Consider the following 21,132-nt stretch of genomic DNA (forward strand, 5'->3'; position numbering starts at 1 on the left):
GGTCAAGAAATCATTTTTGTTACCGATAGTAGAGGTATACCACGTGAAAGAGGAACATTTCTACTTTAATGTGGTGCTAACCGGACATGCCAGTAGGCTCCATAACTAAAGTTAATCGATTTTGAAAAAAAAATAAAAATTAACCATTTTTCTGATCATTACACATTACGTATATACAGCGCGTTTAGAGATGTCCGGATCGGGGTTAAAACTTTAAGGCCATATTTGGTCAAGAAATCATTTTTGTTACCGATAGTAGAGGTATACCACGTGAAAGAAGTACCGTTCTACTTCAATGTGGTGCTAACCGGACATCCTAGTAGGCTCCATAACTAAAGTTAATCGATTTTGAAGGGGAAAAAAAACATTTTTTTAGATCATTACTCCTTAGATACTGCGCGTTTAGTGATGTCCGTATCGGGGTTAAAACTTTAAGGCCACTTTTGGTCAAGAAATCATTTTTGTTACCGATAGTAGAGGTATACCACGTGAAAGATGAACCTGTCTACTTCAATATGGTGCTAACCGGACATCCTAGTAGGCTCCATAACTAAAGTTAATCGATTTTGAAAAAAAAATCATTTTTCTGATCATTACACATTACGTATATACAGCGCGTTTGGGGTTTTATTTTCGCCAATCTAGCGTTTTTTCGTCAACTTTCGCTGGTAACACTGGTTATAACAAACACACACGACCGCAGTTGCAGTACTGTGTGTCATGTCTTACTGTCCTTTTTTTCTTAGTGGCTGCTGTTAGTGTCTGCTCTTAGTGGCTGCTACCTTCAATGAGGCATACATTTTGACTTTTATTAAGCACACTCGATGCGACCAGAAAAGGATCAGCTAAACTGGCTAAATGGAATCAATCGGCCAAAGCAATTTAGATGTTGATGATCAGGTTTGAATATTTTCTTCAGTCACCGTGACATTTGAACCAAGTGATGTCAGTGGGGTGTGGGGGGGGGGGATCACGAAGGGCGGGGTGGGCATAACCATGGCTGGAACATTGCAGATTCTGTATAATGTATCCCAGAGTTATAGTACGGATTACATTCTCTGAAGACCACATATCCTCCTCCCGTTCATTTATCCTCTAACATTCTCCTCCCGCACCAAGGCTCATATCATAATTCTATTCCAGGTACTTTATGAGTTTCACCCCCTTCCCTTCCCTTCCGTTACCTTACCCTACCCACCGCCACCCACCAAACTCTATTCAATTCGACCACTTGAATCTCTTCCTGTAGCAGCTAGAAAAATTCTTTAAAATGGGCAAATACTTGATCTCTCGCGGTTGAATCCGCTTATCTTAACTGGGACGGAGTGCACGTACAAAACAATAAAGACAAAAACAGTTCAACTACACATATATTTTTAATTTATTTTTGGAGACTAATACATTACAAGACAAAACTGACAAATCGTTAAAAATGGTCCTTGAAAGAAAAAAGATTTTTTTAAATTTTTTATATATTTTTTATAATTTTTTTTTTCATTTTATATATATATTTTTATAGTTTTCTCTTCTTTTCATCAATAAGGACAGCCTGATTTCTTTGACCGACGGTTTTTCTTTTTACGCTTTTTAGGTTGTTTGGCCCGGTTCGCTTGCTCGGCCTTTTTCTTTCCTTCGATCTCATCAGCAAGTCTACAGGCCCTCTCCCATCTGAGCTGATAATCTGGTGTAGCTTCCTTCACCAGTAAGGTCCTGAAGCAGACAAGACACGAACTTCATATAAGTATCGTCACAAAATAAGGGCAGGAAATAATACATACTGTAAGCTAACTATGATTCCATTTCGATTATTCAAAATTCAAAGACAGTATACTGAGCGAATAGAAAGTTAATGAATTGAAGGTAATCTACATAAGGTCCGTAGAAGTGTATAACATATTGAACCGAGTCCATTTTTGAAATCTTTTCTCCATTTTCTGTGAGGAAGCGGAGCAAACGTTTTCCACGATCATGGTTTATATATTAGACGTCAAACCACTTACGTGTACTCAGACAAGGTTTCATCGAAGGTTGACTTGAAGCCAAAGTCAGCCTCGTTTGTAGCAAACATATCGTTGACGTCCCAGCCTTCACCCTGCTGACAGACAAATTCCATAAACTTTTAGAGAAATATTTTAATTGCAAAGTATTAATGGATCAGTTCGCAAAGATCATTATAACTATCCATGAATTCAACTGTATTCATAACTATTCAAAACGTCATAATTTTTAACTGCAATATGAAAGAGGCAAAAAATAGAAGAAAAATGATAAAAAATAATCATAGTATTGAAAATATGAAATGTATTCATAACCATCCACTGCTTCACCACTATGACAAGAAGAAAACAAAGTTCCCTTATATTTTCTAGGTAATTAATTTAATAGATTCGGGCCACCTCTTATCATCATAAAAAATATGTACAAGTATTGTCGGAGATAAAAACAAAAATGTTTTCGAATAATGGCAGAGGTTTTCTCGTCTGTGTACCTGATCTAAATCGAGGCCATGGTCAGTAACGTCACTAAGCTCCTCCCACTTGACCAGTTGTTGTGGTCTCATTGGTTCGACGTAAGGGAGTTTGGCAATATCTTCGTCAAAAAGGAAAGCTGTTGGGCCAATTGCAACAATTAAGTCTCATTATAAAGTTATGAATATTTATTAGAGAAGTGAAGAACGTAACGTATGTTGGTGACGGTTCCATACCTCAAAAAAAAAATCATTTTCTTGTAAATTTCCTTTCTCAGGAATTTGTTTTGTCATTCCTGTTTCATGTCTTTAAAACATTATGCATCTCCCTACAAGATAGAGTGCACAATATCGGAAACATACAAGGCAATTGACATGAATTATAGTGATGTATAACCATACGAAATAAAGTTAGTTTAACTTACCGTGAGAACCTTTCTCAACGTCTCTTTCATTGGAAGTGCCCAGTCCAGTAGTGACGTCAGTCTGTTGTTGGTCACAGCTATAAAGTACGCAAAATAAAGAAATGAAAAGTAATTTATATCATTGAAGTTGCTATAATAATTAGAGGGCGCTAGCCATGTCTGATCCTTTTCATAAGGAGTCATTTCCCCACTATCTGCTTCTTCGATTAATTAGTAAAACATGCAACCATTAAATAGCTGGTGTCTTGTCTTACCTTTCTCCGAGAGAAAAGATGTCATCACAAGATTGTTTCTCGCTGTCCACACTAACTGTTTCATCAGCGACAATCTGTCAACAAATGAAGGAAAAACATCCAGTTTCTTATTCGAACAGTATCAAAAGCGAACCCATTTTACAGTTATGAATTGAAACATAACTGTAGAACCGGTTGAGAGACTTAGTTTGCGTGGCTGCCTCGGAGTCGTGTAATAACTGTGTTAAGGTATTACACTACAGTTGGTAATGACTGACGAATACGCAGTTGCATATTAATAACCTTCTCATATGTGTTTTTCTTTCCATTTAGTTGTCATAAACATGTATTAAAAGTGTCAATACGTGTTTACCAAATTGAATCTTCGACCTTTCCAACTTACTGCACCTGATCAGAGTGCATTTAAAAGAAGAAACTTCGGATGTAATTCGAAAGTTGTTTTTACCGAAATTCATCAGCAAACAGGTATTGAGACATTAAAAGAAAAACTAATACTTCAAATTTATCCTCACCTGTGGTTGAACACCATCATTGCCATCAAGGAGCTCTGCATGGATGTTGAGGACTCTAAATTTGCTGTAATCTACGTAAATAAGGGCAGCAGATGGAGACTGGAACATCCGGGCAATGTCACAGGCAACTAAATAAAAAAGTAGAAGTTACATTATGGACTGATTAGAACAATAATTTATTAATTTTTCATTGTGTTGGTGTAATGTTCTGCTCAATCAATCAGTCATGTTTTCATTCATCTTAGGTTATTCATATATCTACGACAAACTGACGACTTAAGAATTTAAAAATTCTTATTAACTTGATAGGATGTTGCCTCACCTGTGAGGTCAAGGGTCAATCGATGAAAGAAGGGGCGAGGTCTATAAACCACAACTTCAAGTCCTGTAGGTGAATAAGCCGCCATGTGTCCCCGACGGGTGATTTGTGATGCATGGACGGCAGCAAGCATGGTTTGAATCACGCGAGCAAGGTCACATCCAGCTATTGGAAAGACAAAACAGAATAGATTGTCAAATGCGCACGTTAATAAGTTGGAATTAAAGAATATATAATAACAACAATACTTTACACATTTTTCATTTTGCTGGTGTAATGTTCTATTCAACCAATCAGTCATATTTTCTTTCATCTTAGGTTATTCATCTCTTACAAACTGACCACTCTAGAGTTGAGAATTATTTTTTTACTTGACAGAATGTTGCCTCACCTGTGAGGTCAAGGGTCAATCGATGAAAGACGTGGTGAGGTCTATAAACCACAACTTCCAGTCCTGTAGGTGAATAATCCGCCATGTCTCCCCGACGGGTGGTTTGTGATGCATGAACGGCAGCAAGCATGGTTTGAAACACGCGAGCAAGTTCACATGCAGCTATTGGAATGACAAGACAGAATAGATTGCCAAATGCGCATGTTAAGATGTTGGAATTAAAGAATATATACTAATATAAAGTCATCTTGAGGGGTTTAGTGTCACACCAGAATAGCAAACAGATGAGCCAAATTTTATCTATTAAAATTGATTATATTATTATAAACGAAGAAAATTCCAAATTTGAGGTATAACTGATGATTTCTGAAAATATCAGCGAGAATCAACGATGTTTTATTTTCTATCCAACTTTCGCCCAATCTCTCCCGTACCCCGTTACCCGTACCCCAAACTCCATCCCCTTTCAACCCCCTCCCCACGTTGTACTCTCCCATGGGCAACATTCAAACATAATAGGACAACTCACCGGTTACATCAATCCGAAGGTTCAGTAAACTGGCCGGTGGTCGATAAGGAACAAGTTCCTTTCCGGTCTTCTGTTTATCGCTATATACAACAAAATAAAACATACATGATTAATTAATGCATGGTTTAAGTAAAGAAGTTCGATATTGCAGAACAGTATATAAATTGCTATGAAGGATGCAAATGCCAATTGAAAGTACTCACGTGGTCAAGGTCATTCCAAGGTCAGTGGTTGTTTGAGAAATATCAAGGAGGCAGATGAGGACATTCCTTACGGTAGTCTGGTCCTGTCCAAGAGAAAACCAAAAGAGTTGAAGATGTAACAGACAATCCATTTTAGCACTTCACTTGTAACTGCATCATCCAAATAAAATATGTACAAGTATTATCTGAGAAAACTACAAACAAAAATGTATTTCGAATAATGGTAGGGTTTTTTCTCGTCTGTGTACCTGATCTAAATCGAGGCCATGGTCAGTGACGTCACTAAGCTCCTCCCACTTGACCAGTTGTTGTGGTCTCATTGGTTCGACGCAAGGGAGTTTGGCAATATCTTCGTCAAAAAGGAAAGCTGTTGGGCCAACAATTTAGTCTCATTATAATGTGATGAATATTTATTAGAGAAGTGAAGAACGTAAAGAATGTTGGTGACAGTTCCATACCTCAAAAAAAAAAATCATTTTCTTGTAAATTTCCTTTCTCAGGAATTCTTTTTGTCATTCCTGTTTCATGTCTTTAAAACATTATGCATCTTCCTACAAGATAGAGTGCAACAATATCGGAAACATACAAATCAATTGACATGAATTATAGTGATGTATAACCATACGAAAATAAAGTTATTTAAACTTACCGTGAGAACCTTCTTTCTCAACGTCTCTTTCATTGGAAGTGCCCAGTCCAATAGTGACGTCAGTCTGCTGTTGGTCACAGCTATAAAGTACACAAAAATAAAGCAAAGAAAAGTAATTTATATCATTGAAGTCGCTGTAATAATTAGAGGGCGCTAGCCATGTCTGATCCTTTTCTTAAGGACTCAATCCCCCACTATATGCTTCTTCGATTAAATAGTAAAACATACAACCATTAAATAGCTGGTGTCTTGTCTTACCTTTCTCCGAGAGAAAAGATGTCATCACAAGATTGTTTCTCGCTGTCCACACTTACTGTTTCATCAGCGACAATCTGTCAACAAATGAAGGAAAAACATCCAGTTTCTTATTCGAAAAGTATAAAAAGCGAACTCATTTTACAGTTTTAAATTTATGAAACATAACTGTACCGGTTGAGAGACTTGGTTTGCGTGGCTGTCTCAGAGTCGTGTTATAACTGTGTTAATACCACAATGCAGTTTGTAATGACTGACGAATCAGATCAAATCAAATCTCTCTGTTTTGTTTACGACCGTTAGGCCTAGGACTACTTTCATTTTCGTGGCTAGCCTGTCTTATAGTCTCTTCTCTTGAATAGTATCTTTCTTTCGGTCTTAACGATGTAGCTTGCACAATTGTGTCATTTCCTTCCATTGCAATGGAAGTACAATTGTTTTCAGACGTTTCCTTTGTGGAATTTGAAAAGTGGACGATACGAGTATAGGACTGCGTTAAAATCTTGATCGGGCCACATGTGTAGACTATTTTATTTACATTTGTGTAATGAACATGCTGACATGGGCGGTCGTAGTGATTTTACGGTATATCTTTCGCACCATAAGGGCAACATAAAATAAATTACTTTCTTTCGATTGCGACAGCTTTTTTCTATTAAACCCACCTGGTCAGAGAGCATTTAAAAGAAGAAGAAACATCGAACCTAAACTTCGGAAGTTTGTTTTTCCGAAATTCATCAGCAAACAGGTATTGAGACATTAAAAAAGAACTAATATTTCAAATATATCCTCACCTGTGTTTGAGCACCATCATTGCCATCAAGGAGCTCTGCATGGATGTTAAAGACTCTAAATTTGCTGTTATCTACGTAAATGAGGGCAGCAGATGGAGACTGGAACATCCGGGCAATGTCACAGGCAACTAAATAAAAATAGAAGTTACATTATGGACTGATTACAACAATTATTTACTCATCTTTCATTGTGTTGGTGTAATGTTCTGCTCAACAAAATCAGTCATTTTTTCTTTTATCTTAGATCATTCATATATCTTTTACAAACTGACGACTTTAGAATTTAGGAATTCCTATTAACTTGATAGGATGTTGCCTCACCTGTGAGGTCAAGGGTCCATCGATGAAAGAAGGGGCGAGGTCTATAAACCACAACTTCCAGTCCTGTAGGTGAATAATCCGTCACGTGTCTCCGACGGGTGATTTGTGATGCATGAACGGCAGCAAGCATGGTTTGAAACACGCGAGCAAGGTCACATGCAGCTATTGGAATGACAAAACAAAATAGATTGCCAAATGCGCATGTTAAGATGTTGGAATTAAATAATATATTATAATATAATGTCTTTTGAGGGTTTTTATCTTACCAGAACAGCAAACTGGCGAGGCAGATTTTACCTATTAAAATTGATTATATTATACATAGAAGCATATTTCAAATTTGGAAATAACTGGTGATTTCAATATCAGCGAGAATCAACGATGTTTGAATTTCTATCCAACTTTCGCCCAATCTCTCCCGTACCTAGTACCCCCAAACTCCATCCCCTTTCAACCCTCCACCCTCTACTCCTTCTCCCCCACCCCTCCCTCACGTTGTAGTCTCCCATGGGCAACATTCAAACATAATAGGACAACTCACCGGTGACATCAATCCGAAGGTTCAGTAAACTGGCCGGTGGTCGATAAGGAACAAGTTCCTTTCCGGTCTTCTGTTTATCGCTATATACAACAAAATAAAACATACATGATTAATGCATGGTTTAAGTAAGGAAGTTCGATATTGCAGAACAGTATATAAATTGCTATGAAGGATGCAAATGCCAATTGAAAGTACTCACGTGGTCAAGGTCATTCCAAGGTCAGTGGTTGTTTGAGAAATATCAAGGAGGCAGATGAGGACATTCCTTACGGTAGTCTGGTCCTGTCCAAGAGGAAAACAAAATAGTTGAACTTATGAAACAGACAATCCACTTTAACACTTAACTTTTAACTGCATGCTACTTTCAGATTTATCGACCTGGTGAAAGAGGCTTCAAGGGGTACAGCCTCGGGGCCCGGGGCCCGGGGCCCGGGGTCAATTAGGGGCACTGGAAAATATGAAAGATGCCCGGGAAAATATGGGTTAAAGAATAGCAACTGTATTCTCATTTTGGAAGATATTTTAGGAAACATTAGGGGGGACCCGGTCTCGTTAGAACTGTCGCCCGGGTTATAAGACCTGGCAATCTGCACATTTTGGATACCTGATCGTCAACGGAACAACCTAAGGAGAAGAAGGGTGAAACAAACGTCCTCCTGTCACAGAACAGGGCTTTTGTTCTTTAGGAGTCAGTATTCTTTCAGAATTCACAATTAAAGAGAGGGCGCTAGCATGAAATAAGTAATTTCATTCCTGGCGGTGAGCAAAACTAATATTTTTATACATGTATTATTTCATTTAATTATAAGGGCTCATACTACAATGGAGTAAGTTTTCTCTTATACAACACATAATAACAACATTTTCTTTACTTTCGTTTTTTTTTGGTGGAGGGGGGGGGGAATAATAAACCTTCTTATAGATGAAATTCGTGTCTCTAAGTTACGTTAATAATAAATCTTCTCGCCCATGTAATATATATATATGACATTACATGACATTATATATTATGACATTATCCATTACCAGGGTGTCAATCCGGCCTATATAATATTATATGTGACATTATAAGGGTTGTCTACCCGGCCTATATAATATATGTGTGACATTACCTCGGTCTTATGAAGATCTTTAGATGTTGTTCTTGTCTTCATCTTGTTGATCTTCTTCAGATGACGACGGATTTGTCTTCTTTGCCGATCACGAATCCTCTCTACAAGTTTTGAATAACAAAGTTTTGGACGCGTTTATGTGAACAGGTTCTGTTTTATAGAACATAACTTTACTTACGGTGGAGTTGGGGGACTGGGGGTTGGAATAGATGAAAGCCAGGTTGTCACCAAATAGTTGTACAACATTTATTAAGAGAAATCACAGAAACAGTAGCCTTGCTCTTATAACCAAATCATCTACAAGGGATATGAAATATTGTTGTTACTCGATTGATGCAGGGTACCATTTTAAGCGATGAAGATTCTGAACAAATTGGAATGCATACGGTTATATACAACATCTTATTAGGTTTGTTGTAATCCATTCATGTGAAGAAGACATAAAGCGGGAGGCCCGGGTTGGAATCCCGGTGGAGGCTGGAAGATTTTTTCACGGTTCGAAATTTTCTGTATATGTATATATTTTAATGTATATATATATTTATATGTATATATAGGTGTATATAAGCATATATAAGTATATATAAGTATATATATATATATATATATATATATATATATATATATATATGTATATATATACATATATATATACATATATTTATACATATATATATATACATATTTATACATATATTTATATACACACACACACATATTTATATATATATATACATATATATATATATATATATATGTTTGTATGTTCATATGAACAAAAACATAAAGTAACATAAATAAGATAAATAACTCACTGACTAGATCATTTAAACTAACCTCGTCGGTTCTGACGCCTCAGTTCTCCTAACAACCAAGCCATAGTCTTCCTGGGGCGGTTGTCTTGAAAAGAAAAACAATTTCAAAAATGACGTCACACGCATAATGCCTGCAGAGCGAGTGACACAATGCTACATGTTGTATGGCAATAGTATACATAATCAAAGACGTGTTTAATCGTTGAAACGTACGTAATCCAAACGCTAGGTTAATCCATTACCAATTAGGCGACTATATTTGAATGTTGGGATCAGCTGCGCAACAATTTACTTATCGGTCCGGGGCCAAGGATTAGATGGGCCACTAAAACAGGGTTGGGGTCCGGACTTTTCCCCTCAGTTCGGGAATCAAGTAGGCTATGCTAGCCTTATTCAGTTCTATACCAAGTAATGTTAGAATGGGACATCGTTTCCGAGAACGGGCATATAGCCCTTCCGTAAATTTATCAGGCGATAAAATAATATTAACACAGCCAGGATTTTTTTATATATTGCTTACACTATAACCATGATACAAAAGGCATCACCGGTTCAACCCTACCGCATCAAGACCCCGTCCCCCTCCCCCCTCACCCTTCCACCGTGGATCTTGACTATTTGTTATAGCATTCACAGGGGAATACTTCCTGTTTATATCGGAGACAGCAAACATCGATCATACTTCATTAATATATTCTGTCAACATAGCGATAAAAAATTACGAAAATAGGTGCAAGTACTCACCGACTCCACCTAGCCAGTCTCGGATGATGTTGATAAATCCTTCGACGAGAAAGTAAAGCAAGGGCAGGAAGGTCAGAATAAGATTAATAGCTAGTAGTAGCATGGTTAAAGCTCTTCGAGATAAAACACAACTAGATCGCTGTATGTATCAATATGAAGTGATTGTGCAGTACGTGGTCAGTTTACTGTAAACAAAACTATGATGGTTTTATTTGTTACGCAATAGAATCTAGGTATGCGCGTATACGCGTTGTAATAACGCAATTCTTGTTATTTATAGAACGCAGAGCGCATCTGCACGTTCTTGACTGTGTGACTATATACATATGTATATCGCAGAGTATCAACACGCTATAACAGATTGGCCTACGTGATGCACAACATTAGTGTTCGGTTTTACAGATGGATGCGCGCAGACGCGTCGCTTGCAGTGGTTTTGATGACGCTCGTTGGCTGTTGCTTAGCATCTTTAAGTCCTTTCCGTAAACAAGACTGTTTCTAATCGCTTTAGTATATAATGATACGTAACTAGTCATCGACTTGCAACAGCGCAACGGTATGTGCGCGTGCGCCGCGAAGTCAACATAAGTTTCTTTAAGCATTATCGTCGCAAACCAGGGGTTATGTGCCCGTTGTTGTGCCTTGAACAGTGAAACACTAAGGGATATGACAACATCGATTATATAATATGTGGACTGGCCTATACTTATTTCATGGAAATATTAGGGAGGGGAATGCAAGTCCCCATATGTAATTGTCAGCTCCTTCGTAGATTAATATATAGCACTATACTGTAATAAGGATTTGGTCTAAGATTATGGAGAGAATGGGTGAGTCCGTTGGGATTGGATGAAGACACTCAAAGTTACAGGTTTGATGAATACATATATACACTGACTGCCAAATTTTCATGGACTTCTTCTGTAATGCCCAGCCCACGTAATTCAGTTTTATTACCATTTTTTTTAGTGAACTAACAAGCATAAACAGACATGACCCTCTCAGATGTATAACGGGGGAGAATGCAGGCTGTAGCCATGGGAGATGTTCCGTCTCACCCACCCACCCTCCCACTCCCCTCCCTCAAAAATCTCAAACTTTCTTTCAAAGTATTTAACATATAATAGAACACCTTTACACCATATATAAGGCAATTGGCAAATTCATTATAACCTATACTTTCTCTCAGTTGCATTTCCACACCAAAGGAGGGAGAGGGCGTGGCATCTGGGGGTGCAGTACATTTATATTTATTTGACGTAGCTGCAAATGGCGTATAGTTAATTCAGATCCCGTTGGCGGGTAAAGGTGAGAACATGCTGCTGTATCATTTGTTTTTTATACTTTCATCTAGATTCCACTTTAAATTCAAACTTTGACTGCACAAAATGTGGTCAAAATGATAGAAATGGTTTCATCTTTTTGAATTAAATCCTTCTTAGTCTTCTTTGATTTATTTTTTTTTCAAAGCAGGGAAGACCCCTTCCATAGACGGTTGACCAGGATGGACAACAGCCAACATTCAACATGTCTGAACCATTTTACCCCCCCCCCCCACCTTCCCGCCACCCCACCCCAATGAACTCTGGCTACGGGACTGGGGGAATGGGAACGAAGAACCCCGAAAAGAATAGGGTTCCTGTTGTAATTATTAAGAAGTCCACGCGAGTTTTTAACTACAGACACTAAACTCAAAGCAAGAACATTAATGTGTACATTTGTGAGTGTAAGAAATTACCGCAAAATCTTTTGGAGTGTCCTTTCCCTCCCCTCCCCTCCCCCACCCTAATTCACTGTCAATGATTATTTCAAATGATATATTAAAGAGGGCAAGCCACAACCATCTTTGAGAAAGACCCATCTTATGAGAAAATAAATTCCATTTTCATATCAAGTAGTAATATGTTTTGTTTATTTCTTGCATCATTTGTTGTTCTGACTCTGAAATTCAACGACCGATGATATGCTTTAACCGGTATATAAAACTAGGAGGATAGGCCAGTGTGTGCTTGATTCTTAAATTCCTCTTAGTTATATATGAATGCTGTTGTTGTCGAAAGGAGTCGTTCGAACTACGGAAGTATACCGTACAAGTTATCATATACAACTTATAAAGTTGTATGGAGCGATAACATTTGTTGAAACGATTTGTCCACTTCGGATACTCTACATTTAATTGATTTCACTTTAAAAACTTTCTTTACATTGTATTATATCCCCGAAGGGAGTGGGCCGGATCCCGGAGGTAGTGCAAGACCGGGCCAACCCGTGGCTAGGACGGAGCAAGCTCCTATTCCATAGCCCAAGTTCAAAAATCAGTTTAATATACAAGCGACTCGATGAGTCGCGTTTCAGATATTAAGCTGAAAAGAACAGATACTACACATGATCTTAGCCAAAAGGCCGAGAAGCGATACTGCACAATGGGTAGTGCTTGATAACTTATTCTACCGAAGAGGAGTTACAACCGCAGTGAAGATGTCACACATTAAATATATGAGTTGTTTTATACCGAAATTGCCCGCCAATCGTTCAAAAAACATACATTGCGTACATAAGTTGCCATATGTACTATAATTTCGAAACAATTCTTCCAAATTTTAAAGAAATTACGGTAAATATCTAGATGTTATGAATAAACGAGAGCAATGCCTTTTATCATTTGCGCTGGTCGAGTGTATTAATATCATGTGTTTGTATGGAAACATTGTTAATACCATAAGCGTCAGAGTAAAGTAAAGAGACATAAAGCAAATGTATATTAATTGAACGTAATTAATGTAACTTAAATAAATAATATTAGGAGTCAACGCTTAATATTTAAACATACAACGTCACAAATGAATCAAACTTATGCTAGGTTCTTCGTTGAAACTGTATTCTCACACACGCTGATAAATAAAGCGTTCCATAGTGGGCGGAGCTTAATGACGTCATAACATATCAACATCTAATTGGTGCGCTGGTCGAGTGTATTAGTATCATGTGTTTGTATGGAAACGTTGCTAATACCAAAAGCGTCAGAGTAAAGTAAAGTGACATAAAACAAAGGTATATTAATTGAACGTAATTAATGTAACTTAAATTAATAATATTACGAGTCAACGCTAAATATTAAAACCTACAACGTCACAAATGAATCAAACTTATGCTAGGTTCTTCGTTAAAACTGTATTCACACACACGCTGATAAATAAAGCGTCCCATAGTGGGCGGAGCTTAATGACGTCATAACATATCAATATCTGATTGGTTCGTGACCAGTGTGTTTGTACTGTACTGGAGTTGCCGTACACAGAGCTAGAGACTAACGCAGTGGCGTTTATACATTGTAGAAATGGAAGCTGTTGATGTGAAATGAAGTATTAGTGAATACATACATTAATTTTGTACTTTTCTTGTGTGTATAGAATAAACCGCATCGAACAGTTATGGTTGGACACATAGGACACTATTGTCTACTCCTAAAGTTTAGACACATGACGTATTATTGAAACACTTCTGTGGTTATGCTTTAGAACAGTTCATCAGGCAATGTTAAAGGTCTGCTGTATAAGTCCCAACTTAAGCACGTTATCATGGAAAAGTTTCTTGAGATTACGTAACGACCGACCTTGGTCCATGACCTCTTTTTTACCAATTAGTTTGCAACGCCTTTTCTTGTGTGAGGGTCTTTGCGTGAACGTTGTGATTAAATACACTGTAGACATGAACATATTTCCACACAGTGTTTACACAAAGAGCCTAATGGTGTTAAGAAGCTATGCAGGCTAATTGTGGAGCCTGAGGTCGATTTACGACCGTGGCAAGTCGATTACGTAATCACAAAACTTTCCTAGCTTATAGTGTGCTATAATTGGAGCCAATAGAGCAGAAATGTGTAGGGCGTTGCTACCTTTTACATATACTACAACTTCTCAGCATTTTGGTTATAACCATCAACAGTATATTTGTATGAAAATATTTACTACAGTAGAGAAACAATCACCAAGATAATGTGACCACTGTCTGTTCGATGTCTTTCCCCCTCTCATTAAAGGTGACGAGGGCGAGGGCGGGGGGGGGGGCGTGGATGTAAAAAGCTTAGGTCACTGAAATGATAGTTCAGCGGATAACGTATAAAGGATGTAGGCCTACTAGGTTACCGAACTGCTGCAATCCCCTTTTTACGAGCGCACCATTTAGGCTGCTGACGTGGAACTCATATGCAAACACCAGAAAATGACACCCAGGCAAATTTGAAGATTTACCAGTTCCAAGTTTGCCTGTTTCCCAGCGATGTAAGACTTATCCCTTAATTCTTAAGCAGGAAATTGCGGGTGTATGGGCAGCTCTTTTTCTCGCTGACAATGGATTGCCAATTGATTTCTCCGTCCGCACTAGAGGTAAAAATGGCGATCCCTACTCTCACAGATGAAGACCGGAATGAGCCGCAATCTCAAGAAAGAACCACCTTCCTCGTTTATGTTCTTGGACGGCCAGCATCAGAGATGGGCCTATATACAAGCAAGTAGAACGTACTCAAGTTGAGCCCTGGAAACGGAAAAGCATAACGATGATATATGTAGTGATGAATTTAATATCAGGATCACCAGAAGCAGGATTCTGGACAGGGGTGGGAATTGAGGTGAGAGGATTGGCATGAATCCATCGAGCTCTTCGAAAAATGGTATATGGTTAGGCCTCATCCTAAATATCAACCATGTCCGTGCAAAAAAAAAATGACATGTAATGTTAAGTTGTATGAATAAAGACACAGAAACATGAAGTAAATTATTCTACATCTATTTTCTCCAACTACTGCTACTCCTTCTAAGGTATGTCACCGACCCCCATATTCATACGATTACTCTTAGAACAAACGAAAAATAAACAAAGAATACCATTGTTCTAGTCCCTCCTACTTTTTGAGTGATATACCACCGCAGCCTGTGCTTACGTAACCAGTCAGTGTACCGTAACTTATTAGTTACTGCAGGCTAGATCACCACATGTCCTCTGCTCTAAACTTCTATCATTGGTGAGGCTGTTCTGAAATGGCAACTATTTTGAGCTTGTTAATTATTGTCATGGAAACAAAATCACGTAAAGTATTCAAATGCTTTTCAACCATTGATCAGAGCAGTGAGCTTAATTCCAACTTCCCGTTCAGAATGTTCACATGATCAAGCTGAATATATATATATTATATATGATCTAAAAATGTTCAATATAGCCATCAGGCACCTATACCTATCACAAAATGTAGAAATAATCTGCCTCTCCACTAATGTTATCGAGCCCACCTATGTCTTTCTACAATCCTGACCACCCCCCTCCCTCCCCAGCCCACCCCCACACACACAGATACAACAGATATGCGTCCAACGTGAGTAGTTCAGTAACAGAAGGTCGTTACAGGGTGCTACCGGGAATTGATTTATAAATTCCCACTCATTGTACAATATATCGATACCGCAAACCGCGTTGTACTTTGTTATACTTGGAATGTATTATATAGACCTATGCTATTTATTATATACGGTACGCCTATGTGCTATATATTATAAAGGCCTATGGCGTATAAACGGTTACGGTACATGAGAGAAAATACTCACTCTAGAGAAACGCAAACAGAGTTACCAACTGAACTTCATCCCTTCGAGGGGAATGGTGATGCACACCCGACGATGATTACACAGTCACAGTCCCGATGCAAGGGGACTGGGGTTGAGAGCGGATCAGTCGTTTGGTTTCGTGCCCAGGTTCTTTCCTGGGCGACTTTTCCTTAAAAAAAGTACTGAACTTTAATGCCTGTCCATAAACAAACTTGAACTTGTAAACGTATTTTTCAGCCCCTTCAATTTAAAACGTTAAGCTTAAATCTTAGTGAAATACTTGGTAATCCATCTCACTTACCCACAATCCCCTGCAGGTAGATGCACAGTCCTCAGGCAGTATAAACATTGCGAACGGTAGAATCTTTCTTTCCAGCCTAGGTCTAGCTTCCTATCCAACAGGCCACATCAACAAACTTCTAACAATTCGACGTGGTAACCGGGCGGGAATAGACCGAACCAAAAACATAAATCGGATAGACATGTCGGAGTTAGCGAACTCGGAGTTTGCAAGCTCAGAGTATACCCAAAAACAGTGCAACATCTATATATATGTATACATGTATGTGCGCAATGAGCTCCGAAGTTGAGATGGACACACGCAGAAACATGCACTCTTTACAAACTACAAATAGATAATATACCGCTGTGTGTGGCGCTTCCGGACTGTAACGTTGCATAATAGTGACAGACGATACTCAGGGACCACTTAACCCTGACCTGGGCGGTCTCCTCTCCTCTTGTTTATTTCTCAGACCGAACCTGTTATTATCACACGAAGTTGATTGGACAATGTGTGAGGTCCGCGGGCAAGTTGACACATACCAATTAGCCACAAGGGCTAAAATCGGACCTCGAAAATAAGCATTGTCACATTAGGCGATTTCTTATAAAAAATACTCGCATTTTCTTTATCTTTTTTTTGGTGTCGATGATAATTGTAACCTATATGCAGTCATGCAGCCTGTGCGTGTGCGCAGTGGCGGCGGAACCGGGGGGGGGGGGCTTGGGGGGCTCAGCCCCCCAATGAAAAAGTTGAGGGGGCAAATGCATGATAAGCCCCCCCAATATTAACCAAGGTTCCGAAACGTGCATCTGCCCATTTTTCAATGCATACTTGTCGATCTGTCCGATGCACACGTATACTATATAGGTGTAATAATTTTAGTAATTGCTGGGGGACCCTCGGCCCGTCCCCTGGCTATAGACCACATTGTCACCCCAACCGCGTCTTCACGCCCCGTGAAAAGTGGAAGAAGTTAATGTGAGTACCGGTAAGCGTAACACAACTTTGTCTTAGGCCAATGACTTGCCTCATTTCAGCCAGTTCTCCAACATCCCCTTACTTAGTGGCGGAGCTTCCATATATACAGTCAGGGGCGGATGCCCCCCCCTGATGCCCCCCCCCTGACGGACTCAAATGGACTGCTGGCGCCCTTTTCAGCTGTTCACTACTTTTTTACTTATTCGCGATTATTGACTATTTTATTGCCCTCTCATATACCTATTGACATTTGTCATATTCTGTTGGTGTAATTTTCCGACAAAATGGCGACGACACCTATTTATTCTCCGTTTATCTGCAAATTAGTAAGGCCCGAAAGGGTGATTTCCTGCAATCTAGGGAGTGTCTTTACTCAAAATTTTCTGACCGCTCCGCGCCAACCTGTGGTGGCGCTTCGCTTAGATAGTGTCGAAAGCGCCCCTACAGACTATTCTTGCCCCCCCCCTGACCAATACCCCTAGCTCCGCCACTGCCCTTACTACACTCAAAAACGTCTTTGCGAGTACACTTCGAGTAATAGCTACTCTCTTAAAACGCCATCGAATATACAAATTACAATGTTTTAACAGACTTTCGTGCAATCTGAGAAATTGCAGGCGTGAGACCCATATTCTAGGGGTAGGTATTCGAAGCATAAAACACTCGGGAAGTGCCGTTTCCGGCCATCTGGGGGTTTGAAAAAACCCAAAATTTTCTTGTACGCTCCGCGCCAACCGATGGTGGCGCTCCGCTTAGATAGTGTCCACACATTAGCCCCCCCAATAATTTTTCCGTTCCGCCGCGCCTGCGTGTGCGTGCATGGATGTGTGTGTGAAGTGACATTTTTGGAATCTCTCTAAACATATAAATCTAGGTGTAAAGTGATGCTTTAAATACATATATGGATAAGTTATTGTTATTAAATAGGTACGGTATCTCTTTAAAACAAGCTATTTTTATTAGTTCTGACTGTTTGACTCAGTTTGAAGGATTTTAAAATCCACCGTAGCCGTTTAGAAGTCAGTGATAAACATCTCCATGCCTGATTTGAAATTTGAAATAATTCGTGAAATTTCATTATTTTACCTCAGATTAACACTTTTGTGGTTTACTCATTTTGGCGGCAAGTTTAAAACTTGTTATGTCTCTCTAAAATATACAAATATATAGGGTACAGCAATCTTCACAATTCATTTCTAATGGAAGGTTTTGTCATTATACATAAAACAAGCTATTATTGTTAATATGAACAAACTTCCTATTTTTGCTCTTACATTGAAGTATTTTAGACCCCATTATAGCCGTATGTACATCAGATATAAACGTCGGGATGCTTTCATTGTAAACTAGAAAAAAAAATCGTGAAACTGCGTTTCTTGGCTCGCATAAACAATTTTCTAAGGCTGCAGCATTGTGTTTTCATTAATTTTACGATCTAAATTTACAATATTTAACAATCTTTCCAAAAATACTAGTTTAGGGTAAACTGATGTTGTAAATACATCCAGGGTTAAGTTATTGTCCTAACATATAGGTTCCGCCCTTACTGAAAACAAGCTAGTATTTTTATTAAGATCACATATGACTTTTTCTCTCAGTCTCATGTTTTTAGACTCAACCGTAGCCGTTGAGAAGTCAAAACCAATGTCTGGAAGCGATATTTGTAGCTCGTAACAGTTTGGTAAACTGAATATTTTGCTTCAAATTAACGGCAAGGCTATATATTTGTGGCTATAATAATTTTCGATGTAAGGCCATTATGGGCCGGTGGCCCGGTGGGCCGGTGGGCTGGGGAGCCTGGTTGAAATTACAGCCCATTTTCACAGTAGTTAATAGAATACAGACGGGCTGTGTAGAAATATATCTTTGATTGTGGGAATCAGCTCATGAAATCACCATGTTATTTAGTCTGCATGTTAGCTCGTAACAAAAGAACGTGCTATTAGCAACCCGTCCGTGCTAATGGATTTTATTTAGGTTTTTTTTTTTATTTTTTTTTCAAGCATGCATGTCACAAAATGCTGAAAACTTAATAAAATCCAGTCTAAAACATATATTTTTGTATATATTTGTTTACGTTTTTGTCTTTCCTCAGTTTAATCAAGTGTTGCATGCTTCTGGAAAATTATATTTGGGTCATTTTCAAAGGATTATTGTAACCTACCGAATTGAGCAATATAGCACAATTGCATCTTAACTACAAAAACTTTCAATGGGGAGGGGGAAACCCCCTCCCCTTAGACCTCTCTTAGACCCCCTTAGACACCCAGGACGGCGATCAATATGTAAGGAGCATATCAATGAATAATGGCCCGGTCTAGGTGGAAAATGCCCGGGCCGGTTTTAAGACCCAGTCCGCCCCTGCCATAGTGCCTTACCATTGTTCATAGAAACTATTGATGTTGTAGCTTTATACTATGGAGACTTGAACAGCAATCCTAGTGGCGAGTTCATTTTGCGTTTTCGCGAGTAGATTTTTAGTCACGGTCGCCAAAAAGCTAGTACTTTTAAAAATATTTGTCGAGGTCTGAAAACCTTTTAAAACATTATTTCTCATGATAGGAATCATGGATACTTTTCATACATGGTAGGCCTGTATAGATTTGCCAAACTGAGTACAGGGATCTTGTTGCTTGTAAGGTCAAATCTCATTTGAGGTCAGCAGAGGTCAAACTCTGAAAATCCTTTTACGTGATATCTAACGATGGGAATCGTGGATACTTCTCATACTTGGTGTGTGGATGCATCACATTGAGTAGGCTTTAAGACCCTTATTGTTTTGGTGGCGGTGTGCATTACCACGTACAGTAGACTGACCTGTGTTTATCATGCCATAGTGTAAATTGTACATTAAAATAGTGGTTCGGGCCATTTATTATGTAAACAGTTATTTCTGGTTAACCAGCAGGAGTCTAGTGCAATGAAGTCCATCGAAACCTCAATGCATTTTGCCATTCTGGTAAGATCCTGGCTCTGTGCCCCTGTCCTATAGCAACATGTGCAAAATAGCTTTAGTACTGCAAGTTATATCCTTACATGTGCATCCTAACCTATCAATGGAATTAATCGGCCTGTATAAGGGTTCTCCTACATCCCTTTTATAGGGAGCGCTTTGTATGGACTTCTGATAGTCATTGAATATATTACGGGCCTGAGAATTATTGCATGCACTTTCCATATAAGGTTTCCAATTCTTTATAGCCCAAGTTATCGATAAGAGGAAATTGTGGCCAGTGATATAGTGAGTGCTCTCAGGGGCGGATCCATGTAGAGAGGGGGGGGGGGTGGGGGTGTCCTACCCAGACAATATTTTAAGCTGTAAAGTAGGTAAAAATATGTACTAACATATTTCAGATATAAGTACACTTCCTTATGTATTTTATATACTTCAATATCCAGGTACAGTAACCGTGATCATGTAATACCCACACTTACCCACTGAACATTTGATATGAAATAGTTGCATATATAGTAATGGGGTGGGAAGGCGTGGGGTGGGTTGCAAGTGTGTGGGTGATACGATAAAAAAATATTTTTACAGAATATGTAACCAAAAAAAATTGACCAGTTTGGTCTGTTAACAGGAACACTTAAAACATTTATGAAGTAAAATAGCCGGTTGACAAGTTTCTACTTGACTAAGATGTAACGAAAGTTTCAATCGGTTGACAAAGCTTTAATTACATTTTAATTACTTGACGATCGATTAAATATACCAATTTATCTATTAATAATATGATAACCAGTTTTCACTTTCCTTTCTGTGTAATCGTATTGTATTTGATAATGGACAAAACTGTATAACGTGTGTGTGTTTAAATAAGTGCATTGCCCAACGTTGAGTGCATTGCCTAAAGTTAATCGAACCTTAGATCGCTAATCCATTATGCCTTAGCCATTAACCTTCGCCTTTTGACTACAACACCCTCCTCTATACAGT

At 38.7% G+C, this 21,132-nt stretch overlaps 1 protein-coding gene and 1 non-coding gene across 12 annotated transcripts in view; both read right to left on the reverse strand.

Moving 5' to 3' along the window:
• Nucleotides 1-1,355: 1,355 nt before the first annotated feature.
• The window catches only part of LOC139981584 (uncharacterized), a 171,879-nt gene continuing 152,102 nt past the window's right edge, over nucleotides 1,356-21,132 (reverse strand). For 3 of the 11 annotated variants that reach the window (XM_071994072.1, XM_071994074.1, XM_071994069.1), the window contains 17 exons: nucleotides 7,860-7,942; nucleotides 7,661-7,740; nucleotides 7,120-7,281; nucleotides 6,799-6,926; nucleotides 6,008-6,081; nucleotides 5,750-5,829; nucleotides 5,349-5,467; nucleotides 5,101-5,183; nucleotides 4,898-4,977; nucleotides 4,369-4,530; nucleotides 3,981-4,142; nucleotides 3,659-3,786; nucleotides 3,147-3,220; nucleotides 2,893-2,969; nucleotides 2,489-2,607; nucleotides 2,001-2,095; nucleotides 1,358-1,710 (listed from right to left, as the gene is read on the reverse strand). In XM_071994072.1, coding sequence (XP_071850173.1) covers nucleotides 1,536-1,710; nucleotides 2,001-2,095; nucleotides 2,489-2,607; nucleotides 2,893-2,969; nucleotides 3,147-3,220; nucleotides 3,659-3,786; nucleotides 3,981-4,142; nucleotides 4,369-4,530; nucleotides 4,898-4,977; nucleotides 5,101-5,183; nucleotides 5,349-5,467; nucleotides 5,750-5,829; nucleotides 6,008-6,081; nucleotides 6,799-6,926; nucleotides 7,120-7,281; nucleotides 7,661-7,740; nucleotides 7,860-7,942 — 1,881 coding nt within the window. In that variant the 3' untranslated portion in view covers nucleotides 1,358-1,535. Of the gene's footprint in view, nucleotides 1,711-2,000; nucleotides 2,096-2,488; nucleotides 2,608-2,892; nucleotides 2,970-3,146; nucleotides 3,221-3,658; nucleotides 3,787-3,980; nucleotides 4,143-4,368; nucleotides 4,531-4,897; nucleotides 4,978-5,100; nucleotides 5,184-5,348; nucleotides 5,468-5,749; nucleotides 5,830-6,007; nucleotides 6,082-6,798; nucleotides 6,927-7,119; nucleotides 7,282-7,660; nucleotides 7,741-7,859; nucleotides 7,943-21,132 lie in introns of all 11 variants that reach the window. The other 8 variants (XM_071994075.1, XM_071994078.1, XM_071994077.1 and 5 more) reach the window with 7 other exon arrangements.
• LOC139981698 (U2 spliceosomal RNA) lies at nucleotides 12,554-12,746 on the reverse strand. Its single transcript, XR_011797917.1, has one exon. It is a non-coding gene; the product is annotated as a U2 spliceosomal RNA (small nuclear RNA).

This window comes from Apostichopus japonicus, chromosome 15 (assembly GCF_037975245.1).
Source record: "Apostichopus japonicus isolate 1M-3 chromosome 15, ASM3797524v1, whole genome shotgun sequence".
Taxonomy (NCBI): domain Eukaryota; kingdom Metazoa; phylum Echinodermata; class Holothuroidea; order Aspidochirotida; family Stichopodidae; genus Apostichopus; species Apostichopus japonicus.